This window comes from Microcaecilia unicolor, chromosome 1 (genome assembly GCF_901765095.1).
Source record: "Microcaecilia unicolor chromosome 1, aMicUni1.1, whole genome shotgun sequence".
NCBI lineage: Eukaryota > Metazoa > Chordata > Amphibia > Gymnophiona > Siphonopidae > Microcaecilia > Microcaecilia unicolor.
The window spans coordinates 479208802-479232590 of record NC_044031.1 but is presented as its reverse complement, the minus strand read 5'-3'; the positions used below and the strand labels follow the sequence as shown (position 1 = coordinate 479232590).

General features: G+C 45.5%; 1 protein-coding gene across 3 annotated transcripts in view; it reads left to right on the top strand.

The window, feature by feature from the left end:
• The window catches only part of B4GALT6 (beta-1,4-galactosyltransferase 6), a 327497-nt gene that overhangs the window by 271843 nt on the left and 31865 nt on the right, over positions 1-23789 (top strand). For all 3 annotated transcript variants that reach the window (XM_030213842.1, XM_030213825.1, XM_030213833.1), the window contains exon 8: positions 7115-7216. In XM_030213842.1, coding sequence (XP_030069702.1) covers positions 7115-7216 — 102 coding nt within the window. The remainder of the gene's footprint in view (positions 1-7114; positions 7217-23789) is intronic.

Below are 23789 nucleotides of genomic sequence, written 5' to 3'. Positions count from 1 at the left end.
AGTATCAAATGCAGCAGACACATCAAGGAATACAATGAGATAACTAACATGGTTATCTGACCCCTGCCGAACTTCATCCAGTGTCGCTGCCATCAACCCCTGTGGAATCCATACTGAAAAGGATCAAGGCATTTCACAATGAACAATCAGTCCTTTAATTGACAGTGAACCACTTGCTCAGCAGTAGCTCCCAAAGCAGTATTCTTAACCCTGTGCATAACAGTAACGACTTTAAAGTCAGCCGGTACTAACCGACTATCAAACGATTTATTAACCATTTCAGTCAACATGGGTGATAGAGGCAGACATAGTCCGCAAAACACATGGACTACACACATCCATCACAGACCCTGTTGGAAGACAAGTTCTCAAATATGTTGACATCTCTCTATCAGACACCTTAGCAAATGTGTTCCAGTACTTCCTCTTCCGTTTTCCCTGCAGACTTCTCCCCAGGTACCCTTTTCCCCTGATTTTGTTCTGTTGATGCACTAACCTTTCTTATTAATGAGGGCACTCTTTAGCAGGCCAGCAGTCTGCACCCTGTCCTTCTACTTTGGTTTTTAAGCAGAGAAAAGTTGAGTCCTTGGTAGATTTGGGTTCTGTTTCTTCTCCTTCACCCTCTGTCTGAAGGGGCTCTCTGTACAATAGCAGTCCCTACTGCCCTGCAAGGAGGGGGTACTCCCTGCAGATGAAACTAATGATCCTACAGCAGTACACATGTTTCATAGGGAAGTATTACCTTCTTTTACTACAAAAGCCTTAGAAATATTGAAAATGCTTCTCTTGGGTCTTGAGGTCCTTCTATGTCTAATCCCATGATGGCAAGCACTGTGCGCCCTCTTATAAATTTCTTGTGCATGAAGCCATGCAGGAGCTCATTTCATCTCAATGGGAATCTCTGGATGCTAGTCTCAGAGTTGTGCAGGCAGAAAGTTGGATTCAGCCTTAAATCTTTCCTTTGAAGTTGCTTCCTTATCTCTGTAGGCATCCGTTTGCAGCTCCTATGCTACCAGAACTTGTTTATCTTGGGTTCAGGGAGCTGCAGATGCAATTCCAGATTCTCCTTTGCTGTTCGACATTCCTGACAGCTCATCCAAGTAGTGGCTGACAAAACTCCCTTTCAGGGGCAGACTTCTCTTTGGGGAGGACTTGGATAAATTGGTTAAGGATTTGGGGGACTCCAAAACTCTGCATTTGCCTGAGGATAACCTGAAGAGGACTAACAGGGCCTCTCAGTCATGCCTTTGCCTTAAAAATGTGAAGCGTTATAAACCAGAACGGTCTCGGTCCTTCCAGAGGAACAAATCTCAGAACAAGCAGTCCTTTCTTAGTGACAGAAGAAATTCCCAACAGATCTCCAGAGCACTGTCTTCCTCTCAAGCTTCCCAATAATGGGGTTCCGGTCCACGCAGCCAATCATAGGAGGGTACCTCACCATCTTTTTCGAAGAGTGAACCAAGATCATGTCAGATCAATTGGTGTTAGGCATTATCAGAGAAGGTTATGTTAGAATTCTCTTGTCTAGTTGTAGATTTTTCTTGGAATCCCTGTGCAAGGCCTTGAGCAAAAAAACAGGTTGTGCAACATTCAAAGTGGTATCTTCGTGCCCTAGCAGCCATTCTTCCTGTTCCTTCACTAGAAAGGGGTCAGGGTCAGTATTCCATTTATTTTGTGGTTCCCATAAAAGGGGGGTTCCTTCTGCCCTATACTCGACCTCAAGAGCATGAAAAAATTGTTGTGAGTCAGACATTTCCGCATGGAAATCTTACAATCGGTGATTACAAACGTTTGTCACCGATTGAGTGCTTCATCTCCTCCTATCCTTGGGTTGTGTAGCCAGTTTGACCAAGAGTCTTCTGTGGCCTTCTCAGAAGCTGGAATACATGGGAATTCGCTTCGATACTCTACAGGGCAAGGTATTTTTGCTGGACAGCCAGAGAATCAAGCTTCAGGAGTAGATTTATTCTCTATTTTGGACACTCTGAGAGAAAAAAATTTGTTTGCACTGCTTTACTCTGCTAAGCTGCACATGTTGCATGAGGCACAGACCTGCTTCTTTGACAAGGTGATGACAGCTCAGGATATTTTTTAATCTACTCTTCCTTGTCATTAGCAGCATATGAATCTAGAGACTGATGGGTTATGTCCGTCTACCAACAGGTGGAGATAGAGAGCAGATCTGAACTCTGTCTTGTAGAACGGTGAGGCTTCTGGTCAGTTAGTATCTCTCTTAACTAGATCAGAGGTGTCCTCTGTGGTTCTGGGACTTTGTCCAAGTCCTAGGGTCAATGACTGTGGCTCTCAAGGTGATCCCCTGGACCAGAGCTCACATGAGGCCTCTTCAGCATTCATTCTTGGCTTGCTGGCCTGCAGTTTCCCAGGAGTACAGTCTTCATCTTCCGTGGACCGCTCAAGCGAAACACAGCATGTGCTGGTGGCTGCAGGACACCATTCTCATCAAAGGTCTGTCATTCTATAGATAGTGGTCATGACAGATGCAGGTCTCAAGGGATGGGGGGAGGCACATTATCTTCATCACTCAGCTCAGGGGCAGAGGTCCAAGGTGGAAGCCCTCTGGCTCATCAGTCACCTGGAGCTCAGGGCAGTATGCTTGGCACTGAAAGCCTTTCTCCATTTTCTCAAAGGCTATTCTGTATGGATTCTTTTGGACAGTGTGACAACAGTGGACTATATCAATAGACAAGGGGGAACCCACAGTACTCCTTTAGCCCTGGAGGATCGTCTTCTCATTCTGAGGGCGGAAATCCATGTTCTGATTATCTTAGCAGCCTGTATTACTGGGAACCTGAATGTACAAATGGATTACCTCAGCAGGAACATGCTAGATCCAGATGAATGAACCTTGTCTCCAACAGTGTTTCACCTGATCACTTGGAAATGGGGAAGCCCAGTATTGGATCTCATGGCAAGCAACAGCAATACGAAAGTTCCCAGGTTCTTCAGCAGAAGAGAGTGTAGGTCAGAGGGTCTAGATGCCCTTCTGCAGAACTGGCCGATACACCACTTGCTCTACATTTTTCCACTGTGGCTAATGATAGGCAGAATGTTGCACAAACTTGGGCGGCACCCAGACCTTGTCATTCTCATCACTCTGGTTTGGCGCAGAAGGCACTAGTATGCAGATCTGGTTCACCTTCTAATCTGGACAAAACAGCAAAGATGACTAAAAAAATAAAAAATAATAAAAAATGAAAAATAAAATAAAAGAGCGGCGACACTTTGGTAATTGAAGTTAAAGAGTAGGCTTTATTTATCAATAGATAGCAGGGAGAAAGGGACCCGACACAGCTGTGTTTTGGCCGTACAGGCCTGTGTCAGGAGTCTTCTCTCTGAGAGATGAGACGCTGCTCTGATTTTTCCGCTTGACTTCATTTCAAGTATTGTTTAACACCATCATATAAGAGAGAGACACACATATTTCCTCCATAATTTGAATAATATAGGAAATCAGCATACAGTGAGAAGACTCCTGATGCAGGCCTGTACGGCCGAAACACAGCTGTGTCGAGTCCCTTTCTTCCTGCTATCTATTGATAAATAAAGCCTACTTTTTAACTTCAATAACCAAAGTGTCGCCGCTCTTTTATTTTATTTTTTATTTTTTTAGTCATCTTCGCTGTTTTGTCCAGTGTTGTTTTTTTGCGAAGACTGGTTTCTTCTGGGGTTTTTTTTACGTCACCTTCTAATCAACAGCCCATTCTGTCTCCCTTAGAACCTTCTGTCACAGGATCGCATTCTCATGGAGGATCTGTCCTGCTTTAGTTAATTCACTTATATTCCACATAAAACTATGTGGATAACAAAAATTAATATACATAATCCCAAACACTTTACAAAAGCATTAAAAACCTTAATCACATTAAGAACAATAAAAATCCTTTGAACACCAAGTTCTGCAAGAAACATTTATCTCACTAGCTGACTATAAACATGCATATTGCCTTCAATTCTGAAATGCTGCATGTAAAAGACAAGTTTTAAGCAACTTCTTAAATTGATTATTATCTGTTGATAATCTGCACTCTGTTGGCAAAGAATTCCACAATTGTGGCCCTTCAATAGAAAGTCTTTTGCCTTGTTTCTTCAAAATGGATATTCCGCACAACTGGAATGAATAATAAACATGCATCTGCTGATCTCAAAGATTTAGCTGTTTGATAGATCTTAATAATGTCAATGTAGTCTTATTAATCACAATTTCTCTAAAATAAGGGTTCAGTGTGATATACAATTAAGATGCCCTCACATTTTGAATATCTAACATAATTAATTGAAAAGAACTTAAATAGTTAATAACAGCATTCGAAAAAATAAAATGTCTTTGATATCTTCCAAAGAACAGTTCTCAAATAATAATCAGATTCCAATTTCAATACCTTGTGAATTAATAACAAAACTTTTAAAATGAATTCTCATCCATCGGTAACCAGTGGAAATCCCTCAAAATCAGAGAAATATGCTGAAAAAAGTGACCAGATATCATTTGAGCCACTGTATTCTGGACCACCTGTAGCGCCCTTATACTGAACTTAGCTAAACTTAGCTAAAGGCTTTACAACCTGGCTATTGTGAGGGCAAAGTTGAGAAAAAAGGGATATAAATGGATGACATCATTTCCACTTTGCTGCAGTCTAAAAAGCGGTCTTGAGCTATGGTGTTTGGAAAGGACAATATCGCACTTTGTGACCTCCTTGTCACAGATGCTAGCATTTCTCCAGGAGGGCCTCAAAAAGGGACTGGCCTTGAATTTTCTCAGAGTTCAGGTAGTGGCTTTATCTTGTTACAGGGGTTGTTTGATGCGCCCTTAGGGTCTTACTCTGACAATATTGGTTTTAGTTACCTTAGGCTTCCAATGCACCTGCCCTGTCCAGCTTGGAATTTATATCTAGTCCTCAAGGGTCTCCAGAAAGCTCCCTTTGAGCCTCTGAATTTGATCTCTCTTAAGGATCTCACCCTGAAGACAATATTTCTAGTGGCAATCACTTTAGCCAGAAGGATTTTGGAATTGCAAGCCTTATCTTGTAGAGACCCTTTTCTTTCCTGTACGGAAGCTGGTGTTTCTCATAGGACAGTGCCACATTTTGGTTTTCCACATTAATCAGCTTTTGTTTCTTCCCTCCTTTAAGAAAGAGATCTGTGGAAAATATTACACCTTGTTGCATTCTCTGGATGTATGCCACATTCTTAATGCATTATTTGGAGGTCACTAATTATTTCTGCTGTTCAGACCACCTTTTCCTTCTTTTTGGTGGTCCTGGGAAGGGTCAGGCTGCTTCTGAAGGTACCATTTCTCAATGGATTAAGGAATCTGTTTCTACCGCTTATCTTCTGTCCAGTAAGCAGTCTCCTTTGTGTTTAAAAACTCCCTCCACTAGAGGTTTTGCCACCTTGTGGGTGAAATCTTTGCATTTATTTGCTAGATCAACTACTTGGGCCTCCTTGCGTACCTTCACAAGACGTTGGGTAGATGTCACGACTAGATCAGAGGTGTCCTTCAGTGCTTTCTGCCGCCCTTTCATCTTTCCACCTTGATTGAGTTCTGCTTTTTTACATCCCATCAGTCTCTAGATCCATATACTGCTGATGATAAGGAAGAAAAAAATTATGCTTTACCTGACAATTTTCTTTTGTTTAGTTACAGCATATAAATCTAGAATCCCATCCTATTGCTTTTTCAGTATGATTCTTTGTTCAGGTTACTACTGAATGTTTTCATTGTTCGGGTGTTTGGAAAGTTGTTCTTCTGTGAGGAAGGAGAAAATTAGGAATGCATTGTTTGTTGTTCACTTCTGCTTTATGAGGAATACTAACTGACCAGAAGCCTCACCATCCTATAATTCAGAGTTCTGTTGTGCTTTCTGTCTCCACCTGCCCTCATTGTCCTGAAGCCTCACCATCCTATAATACAGAGTTAAGTTGTGGAGAATAGCCTAGTGGTTAGTGCAGTGGACTTTGATCCTGGGGAACTGGGTTCAATTTCCACTGCAGCTCCTTGTGACTGTGGGCAAGTCACTTAACCCTCCATTGCCCCAGGTACAAAATAATAAGTACCTGTATATATGTAAACCGCTTTGAATGTAGTTGCAAAATACCACAAAAAGGCGGTATATGAAGTCCCATTTCCCTTTCCCCTTTCTATTTCCACCTGCTGGTATAAGGACATAACCCATTAGTCTCTGGATTCATATGCTGTGCCTAAAGGGAAGAAAATTACCAGGTAAGACCTAATTTTTCCTTATTTGAGGACCGTTAGGGTTCCTCGGTCTGATTAACATGCAGGAGCTGTTGTACGGTGTATTGTATTGACTTAAAATGCAATTGAGAGGACTATATACTTAGTTGTCCACTGCAGTTCTTCTGCTAACAATTTCATGGAGTCCCAGGCCTCTGTTTATAAAAAGCTGTACCAAGTTCTGTTCCCCTGAGGCTTGTATCCATCTGATTTTTATTGTTTGGAATTTGCTTCATTTCATTGTTCATTAATTTCTGCATACAGTGGACTTCCTGGCTGGAATATCGCTGAGTGGTCTTTCCATGCATCTGTTGCCCTTTCTGTGAAGAATAATTTTCCTAATATGGCTTCTCAGTTTTACATTGAGTGAAATTTAAAAAATATTCACAAAAGATATGGCGGCTGTATTAGGACACGGTTTTCAGGGTATTCCTAATGAATTTGCATGCATTGGATTTATGAACTAGATTGCATTTAGTATCTCGCATGTAGTCATTAGAGATACGCTGAATTTTAGACTGCCTAAGGGTTGCCAAAACACTAGTTTGAGCACCACTGCCTTATAGGGTACAGACTACAGTACATGACCATTAGATAAGCGATCTTGTATGAAGGCGCCAATCTTCAAGAGCAAGATATTTTTGAGGCTAAGTTGGGTAAAGGGTTGATGAAATCCGTATAAGATGGTAGAGTAGAATTTGTTCTGTTTCTAGATATCAAAATGGAGTATACTATATCGGAGACTCAACATATTGCTGTGTGTTTTATTTTCTTATTTAACTATAATAAAAGTTTTATATGTTCAGTCTGATATTTTTATTCTTTGTGTTTTCTACTCCTGTTAATGTTCTACTCTAGGGTTCATTATGCTGGTTATAATGTATCGAGACCAGAAGGAGATCTAGGAAAATACAAATCAATTCCTCATCATCATCGAGGGGAAGTTCAATTTTTAGGGCGGTAAGTACAATTAAATACCTGTCGTAAGTAGTGCATGTTTACTAAATACTTAGGGGTCCTTTTACAAACGCGTACTGAAAAATGGCTTGCGGTAGTGTAGGGGCGGGTTTTGGGCCTGCACCAATCCATTTTTTAGCACGTCTGAAAAAGGGCTTTTTTTGTTTTTTGCCGAAAATGGACTTGCAGCAAAATCAAAATTGCGCATCCATTTTGGGTCTGAGACCTTACTGCCAGCAGTTGACCTAGCGGTAATGAATCTGGGCGGTAATGACCTACGCTTGTCAAATTCCACTTGACGTGTCTCCAATGCCACTTGACGTGTGTCCGTTATGCGCTCCCAAAAATAAAAAATATTTTTCAGACGCGTGTATTGGATGCACGCCAAAAATGAAATTACCGTAAGAGCCACGCGGTAGTCGAGCGGTAACTCCATTTTGGCGTGCGTTGCCACTTACGCGGCTTAGTAAAAGGGCCCCTTAGGATTAGTATAGAAGACAGTTAGTTCACCCTCATATACCATAATAAAACTTAGTTCCTATGAAGAAACAGCCTCTTAATCTGATCCCTTTTTAAGGAAAGGAAGTTAATTTGGGTGCTTATCCAATTAACCAACCATGGGTTCAAGATGGATTGCAAAATAATAAAGAATGCAAAAAAATTACAATTAAAGAGCAGCAGATACACAAAGTTCACAAAATGTAAGTACTAAAATACATCAGTGTAAAGTGAAGCATAGCAATATAAAAATGATTCTGGCAAGAACTGGCAAGCAGTGAAGCTCACTCAAAAATGGGGTAACACGCTCCCACCCTCTTAGCAATAGCTTGGCCATTGTATTCTGTAAGATCTCCAGCCTAGTTTAATTCCAATAAGTACAAATCCCAGTATTTGTAATGATTGAGAGAGGGGGATATTTATTCCAGTTATGTAATAGAATACTGTTTAAAGATTTGCAAAAGCACCAGACTATTCCATGCAGGTTGTACTCCTTAATGATCGTCAATTCGCTACAATGCCAACCACGCAGGTCCCCTTTTACCGCAGCTTAGTAAAAGGGCCCCTTAGTATTTAATTACATCTGTTTCTCACTCAAGCTTTACTATTCTAACAATATGTGATGTATTTTACTTTCTGTTAATGTATTTTGAATATATTCATGCTTTTCTAATTGTTATGTACATTGAACCTGAGTTCTACTCAGGCTAATGCAGGATATAAATATTTTAAATAAACATATAAGCAGTTGTATTTGATACAGTCTTGGAAGAATGGTTTTATAATTTTGGTTGCAGCATAGTCACATTGTCAGTACTTTTAAACCAACATGAGCTCCCCCACCTTAGAACCCACACCCCCAGGGTTCCACTTTCCACCATCTTACACATACATAAATACACTCTATAGACAAAGCACTCACACATAAAACACTCACATACACCACCAGTCACAACACAGATACCATATATTAACACTCGAGCCCTGGCACCCTAATAAGACTTCCACCATTTCAATTTCACTTTCTATTTTCATTTCTTTTTTTTCTTCCTTGAAGTATACTTTCCTCACTGTATAACTGTAGCCTATATCCTTTCTAAAATTGCCTTTTCTCTTACCTACCTCCACCCTTTATTTTCCTTTTTTTATCAGATTGTTTCCTTTCTGTTTTGCAGTTTTTTCTTCCTTCCCTTCTCTTAGTTCTCATTTCCTCATCACCAAGCATTTCATAGCGTACCAAATTTAAGATTCCAACACCCATAGGCAGAGGGCTGGTACAGAGCAATCTCCTAGAGATTGAAGAGTAGGAGGTCTTGAGCCCGATTTTTGGGTGCCTTCAGAATTTGGCTTCCTAGGTACTTGACTGTTGCCTTTGCCTAAATCCATTCATCTCCCTGCTTCCTCCAGATCCCCATTCCCTTTTCTGCTGCTAGACCTATGTCCCATGCATGCCGTTGACAAATTTTCTTACATTTTTGCCTACCATCCCCAGACTTCCTTTTCTAGGGGAAAGAGAATGGGGATAGGATTTAATATACCACCTTTTTACCGTGGCTGGAAAAAGGTCCATTTTTTAATGAGCCAGGAAATTAGTGTGTGCAAAAATTAAAACTAGTGCACGCCTATTTATGGCCTGAACCCTTACTGCCAGCCATTGACCTAGCAGTAAGTGCTCACACGCGCTACCTGCTTGGTAACCATGCAGTGCACGCCAACGTGGTTGTGTTGACAATTACCGCTGGGAACACCCCCCTGTGGTAGAAAATATTTTCTACCGCAGGATTCTGTGTGCTCCAAACTCTGAATTACCACTGGGAACACGCGCTACCCCATCAGTAGTGACGATTTGGCACACACTACCCACGCCTTTGTAAAAGGACCCCTATGTGACTTGCCCAGAATGCCAAGGAACTGCAGTGGGAATTGAACCCACTTCTGCTACACTAACCATTAGGTTACTCCTGCACTCCACTTCTACCCTTCTTTGCTGCCTCCCAATCACAACATGCCTAGTCTTGTCTTCCTCTCCTGCAGCCTTTTACCCCCACTGAGAAGACTGATTCAAAATTTAGAAGTTATTTTTTTGAATGGGTGAGGATTAATAGGTTAATAATACATGCCTGAAAAACTGAATTTTTAAAGAGGTCTACAGCTGGGTAAGTTTTCTACTACACTGAGGCTGGGTTTAAAATAATTTAAATCCAGTTCTAAAGTGTGAAAAAAACATGGGAATAGGATAAATTCAAAGCTAGACTTTAATTTCACTCATAGATTACAGGTAGTCCAGAATGCAGCTGCAAGAATAGTAGTTGGTTATGCAGGATGAATGAAAAATTCACTGTATTATTACACTGGTTACCAAGAAATCAAGGATTCAATTCAAAATTGATTGCCTTATTTTGCCTTATTTTTAGGGTGGTATGAGGAGTAGAACTTCAGTTTCTAAAACATAGAATGACATGGTATGTGCCAGATCACTGGGTAAGATCAGCAGTAGAAATAACTTCCATTAAAGTGCTAGAGGCTAGTAAATACCCACATTATTAAGGAAAGTTAGGGCAAGAGCTGAATTATCTACAGTATACAAATAATTGAAGATATTTCTTATTCTATGAAAGATCAGTAGTAGAGTTCTAGGAATTTATGATGAATAATAGTTGATCCTGGTAATGAGTATGGAAGTGTAGGGGTTGTGGATGAATTAGGAGGAGTGGGGGAGGATGGTTCATTACATGTTGTTTTAATTTATTTTTAAATTGTGGTTTCTTTGTACTTACAAACTGCCTTGGACACCTTGTAGGGTATTAGGCTGTATAAAAGAACATGTAATAAATTTTCTCTCCATCTGTTCTATTCCCCAAGTCTGCTTTAGTATTATTATATTATTATTATTATTACATTTGTACCCCACACTTACCCACAGAAGCAGGTACAATGCGGCTTACATAGTTAACAAAATTACAATTATTAGATTCATTAAGAAGAATGAACTATAATGTAACATAATAATAGAATGCTTTAAGTATATGTTAATTGACGTGGGACAGAGTAATGAAGATAGATAAGGAAATGGGGATGGTTATGATGAAGAAAGGAATGGGGAAGGGAAGACTAGGATAGTATGGAATATCTAGGGGGACATGGTTAATATATAGACAACGTTATAATAAGAGAAATGTGTAGGTTTATGTCGGGTCATTTGGATAAGCGAGCTTAAAGAGATTGGTTTTCAACATTTTCCTAAAAGGTAAATGGTCATTAATTGCTCTGATGGATCTTGGTATTCTCCGAGGACAAGCAGGCTGCTTGTTCTCACGACTGGGTGACGTCCGCGGCAGCCCCCACCAACCGGAAAAAAGCTTCGCGGGACGGTTGGCACGCAGGGCACGCCCACCGCGCATGCGCGGCCGTCTTCCCGCCCGTGCGCGACCGCTCCCGCCAGTTCCTTTTTTTCCGCGCCTGGAGAGAGTCGTGCTTTGCCGCTCTCTCTACTTCAGCCGCCGGATTCTTGCGATCGCGTATACGCGGATCGCGCTTCGTTGCTTTAATTTAATTTCCTTTTATTTTCTTTCTTTTTACAAAAAAAAAAAAAAGAAGACCGCGTGTGGAGCACGCGCTCCCCTTTTCCCTCGCTTCCAGCGGGGACGCTACGTTGCGGCCTAGTGGTCGCTCGGTCGTTTATTTTTTCGTGGTGTGATTTTAGCCACCATTGACGACTTTGACTTCGCCGACGCGATTTTTCCGTCGATGTCCTCGAAGGTCCCGAGTGGATTTAAAAAGTGTGGTCGCTGCGGCCGGCCGATCTCGCAGACCGACACCCACGCTTGGTGCCTCCAGTGCCTCGGGCCGGAGCACAATCTCAAGTCGTGTGCTTTGTGTCTCGGTCTCCGGAAACGGACTCAGGTTGCGAGGCAAGTTCTGCGGGACCGTCTTTTTGGAACTTGCGCCGGCCCCTCGACGTCAACCTCGACGGCATCGGTATCGAAGGCCGGTTCTTCGGTACCGGTATCGATGCCCGAGACATCGGCACCGATGGCAGCGACCCCAGGAGAACAGGTCCCGTCGGCCCGCCGGTCCGCCGGTGAGAGTGGGGTTGAGAGGCCGCGTGGGCAGTCGGCCCCGGTCACTCCCTCAACTCGTGAGCCACGGGACCGAACCCTGTCTGACCCGGTGCCTCGAGACCGAGGGGGATCGACCTCCTCCTCTTCCATGCCCTCCGGCGCCGGTGACGTGCATCGAAAGAAGGACAAAAAGCGTCGTCACCGGACGCCCTCGGTGCATCCTGAAGAGGAGTCGACGCCGAAGCGTCATCGTCGAGAGGAGAGGTCCCCGTCGGTTGTGGAGGTACCGACGCGTCGGGGTTCCGGCACCTCGGTGCCGTCTCCTGGCTCCCAGCAGCTTCCGGCACCGACACCCTTACCGGCCCCACCGCCTTTCCCGGCAGCGGGCCTGGACGAGTGCCTCAGAGCCATCCTTCCGGGGATCCTGGAAGGGCTGATGCGCCAGGCTGTGCCGGCGCCGGGGGTGCTTGCGCCCTCGGCGCCGATGACTGTGGCGCCGGCGAGCTCTAGCCCGGCGCCGGAGCTGTCGACACCGCCGCCGCTTGCGGTGCCGGTTTCGACTGCTACGCAGGTGGAGTCCCCGTCGACGTCGATGGAGGGAGCTCCGTCCCCGCCGGCGCGGGAGTCCACCGCTCGACGACACCGAGACCTCGGTGCCTCGACGTCGAGCCGGGCCCGGTACAGGACTCAGCTACATGAGCTAATGTCCGATACCGAGGATGAGGACTCGTGGGGGGAAGAGGAGGACCCTAGATATTTCTCCTCAGAGGAGTCTACGGGCCTTCCCTCGGACCCCACGCCTTCACCGGAGAGGAAGCTCTCACCTCCTGAGAGTCTCTCCTTTGCCTCCTTTGTGCGGGATATGTCTATTAGCATTCCCTTCCCCGTGGTCTCTGTGGAAGAGCCGAGGGCCGAGATGCTCGAGGTCCTCGACTATCCATCACCACCTAGAGAGTCCTCCACGGTGCCGCTGCACAATGTCCTGAAGGAGACGCTGCTCCGGAACTGGGTGAGACCGTTAACTAACCCCACCATTCCCAAGAAAGCAGAGTCCCAGTACAGGATCCACTCTGACCCAGAGCTCATGCGGCCCCAATTGCCCCTTGACTCAGCGGTCGTGGATTCTGCTCTCAAGAGGGCACGGAGTTCGAGGGATACCGCCTCGGCGCCCCCGGGGCGGGAGTCTCGCACTCTGGACTCGTTTGGGAGGAAGGCCTACCAATCCTCCATGCTCGTGACCCGCATCCAGTCATACCTGCTCTATATGAGCATCCACATGCGGACCAATGTGCAACAGCTGGCGGACCTGGTCGAGAAGCTCCCGCCGGAGCAGTCCAGGCCTTATCAGGAGGTGGTCAGGCAGCTGAAGGCATGCAGAAAGTTCCTGTCCAGGGGTATTTTTGACACCTGTGACGTGGCATCTCGTGCTGCGGCCCAAGGTATAGTGATGCGCAGGCTCTCATGGCTGCGCGCCTCTGACCTGGACAACCGCACCCAGCAGAGACTGGCCGACGTCCCTTGCCGGGGGGATAACATTTTCGGTGAGAAGGTCGAGCAGATGGTGGACCAACTGCATCAGCGGGAAACCGCTCTCGACAAGCTCTCCCACCGGGCGCCTTCAGCATCCGCCCCCACTGGTGGGCGTTTTTCCCGGGCACGGCAGGCTGCACCCTATTCTTTTGCAAAGCGTAGGTACAACCAGCCGGCCCGAAGGCCTCGTCAGGCACAGGGACAGCCCCAGCGCGCTCGTTCCCGTCAACAGCGTGCGCCTAAGCAGCCCCCTGCGCCTCCACAGCAAAAGCCGGGGACGGGCTTTTGACTGGATCCACGGGAACATAGCCGCCCTACAAGTGTCCGTACCGGACGATCTGCCGGTCGGAGGGAGGTTAAAATTTTTTCACCAAAGGTGGCCTCTCATAACCTCCGACCAGTGGGTTCTCCAAATAGTGCGGTGCGGATACGCCCTGAATTTGGCCTCCCTGCCTCCAAATTGTCCTCCGGGAGCTCAGTCTTTCAGCTCCCATCACAAGCAGGTACTTGCAGAGGAACTCTCCGCCCTTCTCAGCGCCAATGCGGTCGAGCCCGTACCACCCGGGCAGGAAGGGCAGGGATTCTATTCCAGGTACTTCCTTGTGGAAAAGAAAACAGGGGGGATGCGTCCCATCCTAGACCTGAGAGGCCTGAACAAATTCCTGGTCAAAGAAAAGTTCAGGATGCTTTCCTTGGGCACCCTTCTGCCAATGATTCAGAAAAACGATTGGCTATGTTCCCTGGATTTAAAGGACGCATATACTCACATACCGATACTGCCAGCTCACAGACAGTATCTCAGATTCCGCCTGGGCGCACGCCACTTTCAGTATTGTGTGCTGCCATTTGGGCTCGCCTCTGCCCCACGAGTGTTTACCAAGTGCCTCGTGGTGGTAGCGGCCTACCTACGCAAGCTGGGAGTGCACGTGTTCCCATATCTCGACGATTGGCTGGTCAAGAACACCTCGGAGGCAGGAGCCCTCCGGTCCATGCAGTGCACTATTCAACTTCTGGAGCTGCTGGGGTTTGTGATAAATTACCCAAAGTCCCATCTCCAACCGTCCCAGTCTCTGGAATTCATAGGAGCGCTGCTGAATACCCAGACGGCTCGGGCCTTTCTTCCCGAAGCGAGGGTCGCCAATCTCCTGGCCCTGGCTTCGCAGACCAGAGCGTCCCAGCAGATCACAGCTCGGCAGACGTTGAGACTTCTGGGTCATATGGCCTCCACAGTTCATGTGACTCCCATGGCTCGTCTTCACATGAGATCTGCTCAATGGACCCTAGCTTCCCAGTGGTTCCAAGCCACCGGGAATCTAGAAGATGTCATCCGCCTCTCCACCAGCTGCCGCACTTCACTGCTCTGGTGGACCATTCGGACCAATTTGACACTGGGACGTCCATTTCAAATTCCACAGCCCACGAAAGTGCTGACGACGGATGCCTCTCGCCTGGGGTGGGGAGCTCATGTCGATGGGCTGCACACCCAGGGTATGTGGTCCCTCCAGGAAAGGGATCTGCAGATCAACCTCCTGGAGCTCCGAGCGATCTGGAACGCACTGAAGGCTTTCAGAGATCGGCTGTCCTACCAAATTATCCAAATTCGGACAGACAATCAGGTTGCAATGTTTTACGTCAACAAGCAGGGGGGCACCGGATCTCGCCCCCTGTGTCAGGAAGCCGTCGGGATGTGGCGCTGGGCATGCCAGCACAGCATGCTTCTCCAAGCCACATACCTGGCAGGCGTAAACAACAGTCTGGCCGACAGACTGAGCAGAGTCATGCAACCGCACGAGTGGTCGCTCCATTCCAGAGTGGTACGCAAGATCTTCCGAGAGTGGGGCACCCCCTCGGTGGATCTTTTCGCCTCTCAGACCAACCACAAGCTGCCTCTGTTCTGTTCCAGACTTCAGACACACGGCAGGCTAGCGTCAGATGCCTTTCTCCTTCATTGGGGGACCGGCCTCCTGTATGCTTATCCTCCCATACCTTTGGTGGGGAAGACCTTACTGAAGCTCAAGCAAGACCGCGGCACCATGATTCTGATAGCGCCCTTTTGGCCCCGTCAGATCTGGTTCCCTCTTCTTCTGGAGTTGTCCTCCGAAGAACCGTGGAGATTGGAGTGTTTTCCGACTCTCATTTCGCAGAACGACGGAGCGTTGCTGCACCCCAACCTTCAATCCCTGGCTCTCACGGCCTGGATGTTGAGGGCGTAGACTTCGCTGCGTTGGGTCTGTCTGAGGGTGTCTCCCGGGTCTTGCTTGCCTCTAGGAAGGATTCCACTAAGAAGAGTTACTTTTTCAAGTGGAGGAGGTTTGTCGTTTGGTGTGAGAGCAAGGCCCTAGAACCTCGTTCTTGCCCTGCACAGAACCTGCTTGAATACCTTCTACACTTATCAGAGTCTGGCCTCAAGACCAACTCAGTAAGGAATCACCTCAGTGCGATTAGTGCTTACCATTATCGTGTGGAAGGTAAAGCCATCTCTGGAGAGCCTTTGGTCGTTCGATTCATGAGAGGCTTGCTTTTGTCAAAGCCCCCTATCAAGCCTCCTACAGTGTCATGGGATCTCAACGTCGTCCTCACCCAGCTGATGAAACCTCCTTTTGAGCCACTGAATACCTGCCATCTGAAGTACTTGACCTGGAAGGTCATTTTCTTGGTGGCAGTTACTTCAGCTCATAGGGTCAGTGAGCTTCAAGCCCTAGTAGCTCATGCTCCATATACCAAATTTCATCACAACAGAGTAGTGCTCCGCACCCACCCAAAGTTCCTGCCGAAGGTGGTGTCGGAGTTCCATCTTAACCAGTCAATTGTCTTGCCAACATTCTTCCCCAGGCCGCATACCCGCCCTGCTGAACGTCAGTTGCACACATTGGACTGCAAGAGAGCATTGGCCTTCTACTTGGAGCGGACACAGCCCCACAGACAGTCCGCCCAATTGTTTGTTTCTTTCGACCCTAACAGGCTAGGGGTCGCTGTCGGGAAACGCACCATCTCCAATTGGCTAGCAGATTGCATTTCCTTCACTTACGCCCAGGCTGGGCTGACTCTTGAGGGTCATGTCACGGCTCATAGTGTTAGAGCCATGGCAGCGTCAGTGGCCCACTTGAAGTCAGCCACTATTGAAGAAATTTGCAAAGCTGCGACGTGGTCATCTGTCCACACATTCACATCACATTACTGCCTCCAGCAGGATACCCGACGCGACAGTCGGTTCGGGCAGTCGGTGCTGCAGAATCTGTTTGGGGTGTAAATCCAACTCCACCCTCCAGGACCCGAATTTATTCTGGTCAGGCTGCACTCTCAGTTAGTTGTTCTTCGTAGGTCAATTTCTGTTGTAAACTCGCCGTTGCGAGGTTCAATTGACCTGGGTTCTTGTTTTGAGTGAGCCTGAGAGCTAGGGATACCCCAGTCGTGAGAACAAGCAGCCTGCTTGTCCTTGGAGAAAGGGTATGATACATACCTGTAGCAGTTGTTCTCCGAGGACAGCAGGCTGATTGTTCTCACCTACCCTCCCTCCTCCCCTTTGGAGTTGTGTGTTTCATCTTTTGCTAGTTATTCAACTGGCGGGAGCGGTCGCGCACGGGCGGGAAGACGGCCGCGCATGCGCGGTGGGCGTGCCCTGCGTGCCGACCGTCCCGCGAAGCTTTTTTCCGGTTGGTGGGGGCTGCCGCGGACGTCACCCAGTCGTGAGAACAATCAGCCTGCTGTCCTCGGAGAACAACTGCTACAGGTATGTATCATACCCTATGTGTTCCAAAGCTGGCTGCCCAGAAAGGAAAAGCTGGATGCATAGATTGTTTTGTATTTGATTTCTTTGCAATTGGGAAGGTGCAAATTAAGGTAAGTACGTGAAGACACTGAGCTGTTTCTGATAGGAAGGTCGTTAAGGTTATTCATGTAACTAGTGGATTCTCAGTGTATGATCTTGTGAATCAGAGTATGTATTTTGAAGGTTATTCTTTCCCTGATGGGGAGCCAGTGAAGCTTCTTCCGAAGAGGTGTTGTACTATCGAATTTGGATTTGCCAAAGATAAGTCTGGCCGCAGTGTTCTGAGAAGTCTGCAGTTTCTTCAGGATTTGGGCCTTACATCCAGTAAAGACACTGTTGCAATAGTCCACATGGGTCAGTACTGTGGACTGTACCAGGTTCCGGAAAGTATCCAGAGGAAGATATGCTTTCACTCGTTTTAGCATCCACATCATGTTAAACATTTTCTTCGTGATGGAATTGGCATGAATTTCAAATAAGTGGCTGTCAATCGTTACTCCCAGGATTTTTAGGTTGTCAGATATGGAGAGTGTAACGTCGGGGAAGCTAAGAGTAGTCGGGAGGGGTGGAGAGTATTGAGATGAGAGAATTAGGGTAGACATACCAGTAATTATTTTGTCGGAGATTTCATTTAAATTAGATTTGAAAGGGATAAATATGGTGACGTCATCCACGTAGATGAAGGGGTTAAGGTCATGTTTGGACAGGTATCTGGCCAGGGGAATCATCATAAGATTGCAAAGAATTGGGGAGAGCGGAGAACCTTGAGGTACCCCGCAATCAGATGACCATGGGTATGATATATTTGTAGTCCCTTTAACTTGATAGGATCTAGTTGTAATAGAACCCCTTATTCAGTTGATAACATTGCCGCCAATCCCAAGCTTGTCCAAAATTTTAGTCATGATAGTATGGTCAACCCTGTCAAATGCACTTGACAAGTCAAATTGTAGGAGTGGGATGTTATTTCCTCTTGCCATTTCCTGTCTAAATTTGGATATTAAAGTGATAAGAACCGTTTCAGTGCTATGGGCAGAACGAAAGCCCGACTGTGACTCATGAAGGATGGAAAATTTCTGAATATATTCATTAAGTTGTGAGGTCACTCTTGTTTTCCATTAATTTAATGATTAAAGGGATGGAGGCAGCTGGACGATAGTTGGTGATATCATTTGCAGATTTCTTTGGATCTTTTGGTATAGGTGTAAGTAATATATTTCCATGTTTGGTGGGGAAGGAACCTCGTTGAAGAAGGAAGTTTATGTGGGTGGTGAGGTCTGAGATAAAACAAGTAGGTGCACCAGTCCATAGGTAGTTGGGACAGGGATCAAGCTGGCAATGTGATCTGGAGATTTTAGCTATAGTTTTGGTGACCTCTTCAGTGGTAAGAAGGGAAAATTTAGTCCATGATCGGTCTACTGGGACTTCATCTAATCTGGGATCCAATTCGTCAAGAAAAGAGTCAGTAGTACAGTTGTCCTGGGGAATTGATTTGCGAAGATTGATAACTTTATCATTGACGTATTTGACAAGCTGGTCAGCAGAAGGACAGTTATAAGGTTATGTAGTCACTGGATTTGTGTTCAAATTTTTTATAAGTTGAAATTGTTTTTTTATATCGGAACCATTCGCTGTGATATTTTGCGTATAATATTCTCTTTTGGCATTTTTAATAGCGTATTTGTAGTTTCTTTGGAATTGTTTCCATGCATTAAAGTTAAAACTGTTTTTTGATTTCCTCCCAAGTTTTTTCCAGTTTCCTGGTTTGTGATTTTAGATTTTTCAAGAGGGCATTAAACCACGGTGAAGGATTACGTTTATGTAAAGTTTATGTAGAGCTTTCCTTCCCCATCAGAGCTTTCCTTCCCCTCTTGACCTGGTCTTTCTCCACCCCTCCTCCACACTAATAGGAGTCTGGCGTATCAAATCACATCAGCTGTCTCCTGGTGTCCAGTGTAGATTTGTGATTTGAAACATGCAGAACTCTGTCGAGACTTATGCTCACCTATGATTCAAAACACAAGTCTAGGCCAGGTAATAGGGAAGAGCCAGACAGAAGTTGAGCCACTGTTGTGGTCTTGCTGGTGAGAAGAATTGGATTAGTTTGGCTGGTGGGAGCAAGTAGAAAGATTGACCAACAAGAGAGATCAACAGAGCAGCTGGGGGGGGGGGGGGGGGGGGAAGACTTCATGGATATGGCCTCAGCTTTGCTCACTCCATGTAGCTGGTTTCTTATAACTGTACAAGAAATGGGAAGTCCTCTGGCAAAGTACAGATTTTTCAGCCCTTGCTCCAGCCCCCCAGCCAATTATGGGAATCCAGAAACCTTTGAGTATAAATGGGCTGACTTAAAGACCCCATGGCAATTCTGTGCCCTATCATGTGGATGTCCTGGTTTAATTCCCAAGATCAGCTTTTATTTCTTCAGTTAGCTAGGATGTGAGATGCTACTGAGGTAGTGTTTAAAACTTCTGTGCTGCAGCCCTTGTGGGAAAGGGGGAAGAAAAGGAATTAATGATATTACATAGAAATGACAATCTGGGAACCTTTTTCTCAAAGAAGGAGAGGATTAAAAAGGGTAGGGGAAGACAGATGCACCTGATTGAAGGCTTTATGGGTACCATAGTCCCAGTAGAGGTCAGCTTCAAATAAGCTGGAAGGCCAAAGGTGCTCAAATTGCCAGTCCCTGAAATAAAAAAACACAATATAATGTATATAAAATGTATTTCTTAACATTTGCACACACAGTTTGCACAACTTCTGTTAACATTGTCTGACAGATCTTTTAATGACAGATCTCTTCTAATCAGAATATGTTTTTTCTCCAAGGATTAGCAAGATAGCAGTCCTCAAAGTGCGTGATTTTATTCAACAGAACCTGGGTCTGGAGTTTTCTTTACAAAACTTAGTGTTTAAAAGTACTCTGTGGTACATGTATAGGAGTTCTCACATCACTGTTGGGCAACATCTGCTTCAACTTTACTTATGATCTGAGGAAAAAACATGCCAGCTTGGCTCTGCAGTAATCTCTCGCTGCTTTTAAAAATGAGTTGTTTTCGCACTGGAACTGCCTCTGTTCTACAGTTTTACCCTTTCTGATGCTTCAGAAAGTGAACCCAGTGCGCCATGATATTGTCAGATATAGGTACTCTTGATTTGTACCTGTTGTGCTTAAGCACAATATTCCTAGCTGTGCAACTTTTCCGAAAGATGGCAAATTGTCATGGCTGTTCAAAGTATTGAGAAAGAGTTTTCAGCTTCTTTGATCCAGGTATAGTGGCATCAACCTGCATAGATACTGGGGATGCATTAATATCAAGGAAATATTTTCTCTTGAGGTTAAGCCAGTGCCTTTTTTGTAGAAAAAAAGGTGCCGGTACTCATTATGGGCGGGGTCACCACATATGGCTCCACCCCTGTGATAGCCACACCCACACTAACCACACCCCCTATACCAGCCATGGCGCATATAAACAGACATCATTGAAAATATTACAGTACTATAGGAGAAAAAATAACGTGATTTTTTTTCATTATAAATAATCTCTGTAAGCTCTTACAGCTCCAGTATACCCAGTGCAAAATAAGACAGCCAATGTAAATTCTCAAATTGGACATATTACAAACACTAAAATGAAAATAAAATGATTTTTTTCTACCTTTGTTGTCTGGTGACTGTTTTTCTTTCCATATTGGTCCCAGTCTGTGATTCTGCTTTCCTTTGTTTTCGCTTAACTCTTCTGTGCCATTTGTCATTTTTGTCTCCTTTTTCTTTGCTTTCTTCAATATGTTTCAGGCTCTCTCTCTGTCCAGATTTAATTCATTCTTACTATCCATTCTTTAATTTCCTTCATCTACCTGTGGCTTTTCATCTTTTCCTCACCCTTGTTCTCCCCATGCCCCTTCCTCTTATTCTCCAGTCTTTCTCTATTCCCCTTTTCCATCCAGCAGCTCTGCTTTCTCTCCCCATCCTTCCAGTGTCTCCCCTATTTCTTTCTGCGTTCTTCCATCCAGCGTCTTCCCTCTTTCTGTCCCCATCCTTCCATTTTCCCTCTCTCTCTCCCCATCCTTCCATCTGTTTTTCCCCCTCTCCCCATCCTTCCATCTGTTTTCCCCCTCTCTCTCCCCATCCTTCCATCTGTTTTCCCTCTCTCTCCCCATCCTTCCATCTGTTTTTCCCTCTCTCCCCAATCCTTCCATCTGTGTTTTCCCTCTCTCTCCCCATCCTTCCATCTGTTTTTCCCCTCTCTCCCCATCCTTCCATCTGTTTTTCCCCTCTCTCCCCAATCCTTCCATCTGTTTTTCCCTCTCTCTCCCCATCCTTCCCTCTGTTGGTTTCCCTCTTTCCCTCTCTCCCCAATCCTTCCCTCTGTTGGTTTCCCTCTTTCCCTCTCTCCCCAATCCTTCCCTCTGTTGGTTTCCCTCTTTCCCCAATCCTTCCCTCTGTTGGTTTCCCTCTTTCCCTCTCTCCCCAATCCTTCCCTCTGTTGGTTTCCCTCTTTCTCTCTCTCCCCAATCCTTCCCTCTGTTGGTTTCCCTCTTTCTCTCTCTCCCCAATCCTTCCCTCTGTTGGTTTCCCTCTTTCTCTCTCTCCCCAATCCTTCCCTCTGTTGGTTTCCCTCTTTCTCTCTCTCCCCAATCCTTCCTCTGTTGGTTTCCCTCTTTCTCTCTCTCCCCAATCCTTCCCTCTGTTGTTTTCCCTCTCTCTCTCCCCAATCCTTCCCTCTGTTGGTTTCCCTCTTTCTCTCTCTCCCCAATCCTTCCCTCTGTTGGTTTCCCTCTTTCTCTCTCTCCCCAATCCTTCCCTCTGTTGTTTTCCCTCTCTCTCTCCCCAATCCTTCCCTCTGTTGGTTTCCCTCTCTCTCTCCCCAATCCTTCCCTCTGTTGGTTTCCCTCTTTCCCCAATCCTTCCCTCTGTTGGTTTCCCTCTTTCTCTCCCCAATCCTTTCCCCCCGACACTCCGGGCGAGTCCTGCACTTAGTTTTTTTTTTTAAGACTCAGAACGTGCGAACGATGCAGCCGGCAGCGATTGAAAGAGGCTGTCTGGGCTGGCGTCTGCGTCGGAGCTTCCCTCACCCTCTGCGAGTCCCGCCTTCGTTGTTACAACTTCCTGTTTCGCGGGACTCGCAGAGGGTGAGGGAAGCTCCGACGCAGACGCCAGCCCAGACAGCCTCTTTCAATCGCTGCCGGCTGCATCGTTCGCGCGTTCTGAGTCTTAAAAAAAAAACTAAGTGCAGGACTCGCCCGGAGTGTCGCGGGGGGGGGGGGGGGCAAAAAAAGGTGCCGGTACGCCGTACCGTTGCGTACCGGCACAAAAAAAGCACTGGGTTAAGCACTAGTAGAGACCGTCAAATCAAGACATCATCTAACTCTCGCCTATTACAAGAGAAGGAGTCTGCATTATCCATATCAAAATTGAGGAACACCAGTGCAGAGCTCAGTGAAGGTGAAGACGCATTGGCATCAGTTGCCAGTCATGCATAAGATTGGGCATGGGAGATCATGAGACCTACCATGAGTCAGACCAAAATCTATTAAGTCTAGCATCCTTTCTTGAACCGTGGTCAGACTGGGTTGCAACTTTCCAATAAACCCCAAAAGTAGATTTACTTAGTTGCAGATCATTTTCAAGAATAAGCAATGGCTTTCTCAAGTCTACCTGACTAATGATTTTTGTATGGACTCTCTCCAGGTTTTAGTCAAGGTTAGCCCCCTTGAACACATCCTCCAGGAAGAATCTACAGTTTGTTGTTTAAGCGATGTCCAATTTCTGTCGACTCATAGTGACCCTCTGGATAGTTGCCCTGAACTGTTTAGTATTTCTTTTTATTGTTAATTTTTTAACTTTATTTCTAATCATGTAGGAAAAGAAAAGGCAATATACAAAGAAATAAGAATATACATTTCAAACCTTATTGCCTATTAAACCACATCAGTGGAAGGAAAATTACCTTATAGCTTAACACAGGTTTATATATATATATATATACATATACACACACACAATGCACTCCATTTAAGTTGCATGCATGTTGGATAAGCGCATGCTCTAACTGCATGCCGTAGTTCGGTCCCGGTTTTGGTGCCATCAGTTTCTGTGGGGACAAACTTCGGTTTAGCACACCACTGATAAGTGTGCAAGATTCACTTATATGCATGGTTCAAGACCGCTCCTCTGCAGGAAAGATTCCGCATAAGCACGCGTACGGAATATGGAAGCTGATTGGCATGTGACAACGAACAAGATTTCAAATTTACCGCCCCTTTAACAGCCACAGGCAGAATAAGTGAAAGAATGTTGTTAGAGTGTAACTGTAAGACTTTAACACTGGCTGAACGAATAGAAGTTCTTAAAAAATTAGAAAACAAAGTCAAGCATCTATTGCTAAAGAATATGGTGTCAACCCCAGTCAAATTTCACGTATCTTGAAGCAGAAAGATCAGCTTCTGGAAGACTGGCAAAACAATACAAATCCACAACGGAAACGAAAACGGGCAGGAAAAGCTGAGGATGTAGAAGATGCTCTTCTTCGGTGGTTTTCTCAAGTCAGGAGCAGACAGTTTCCTGTCAGTGGTCCACTGCTTATGGAGAAAGCTAACCAGCTAGCTGAAAAACTTGGACTAACTGAATTCAAAGCCACTGTTGGATGGTTTAAAAGATGGAAGGAGAGGAACAACATAAAATTCAAGAAACAGCATGGTGAAAAACAAGACGCTG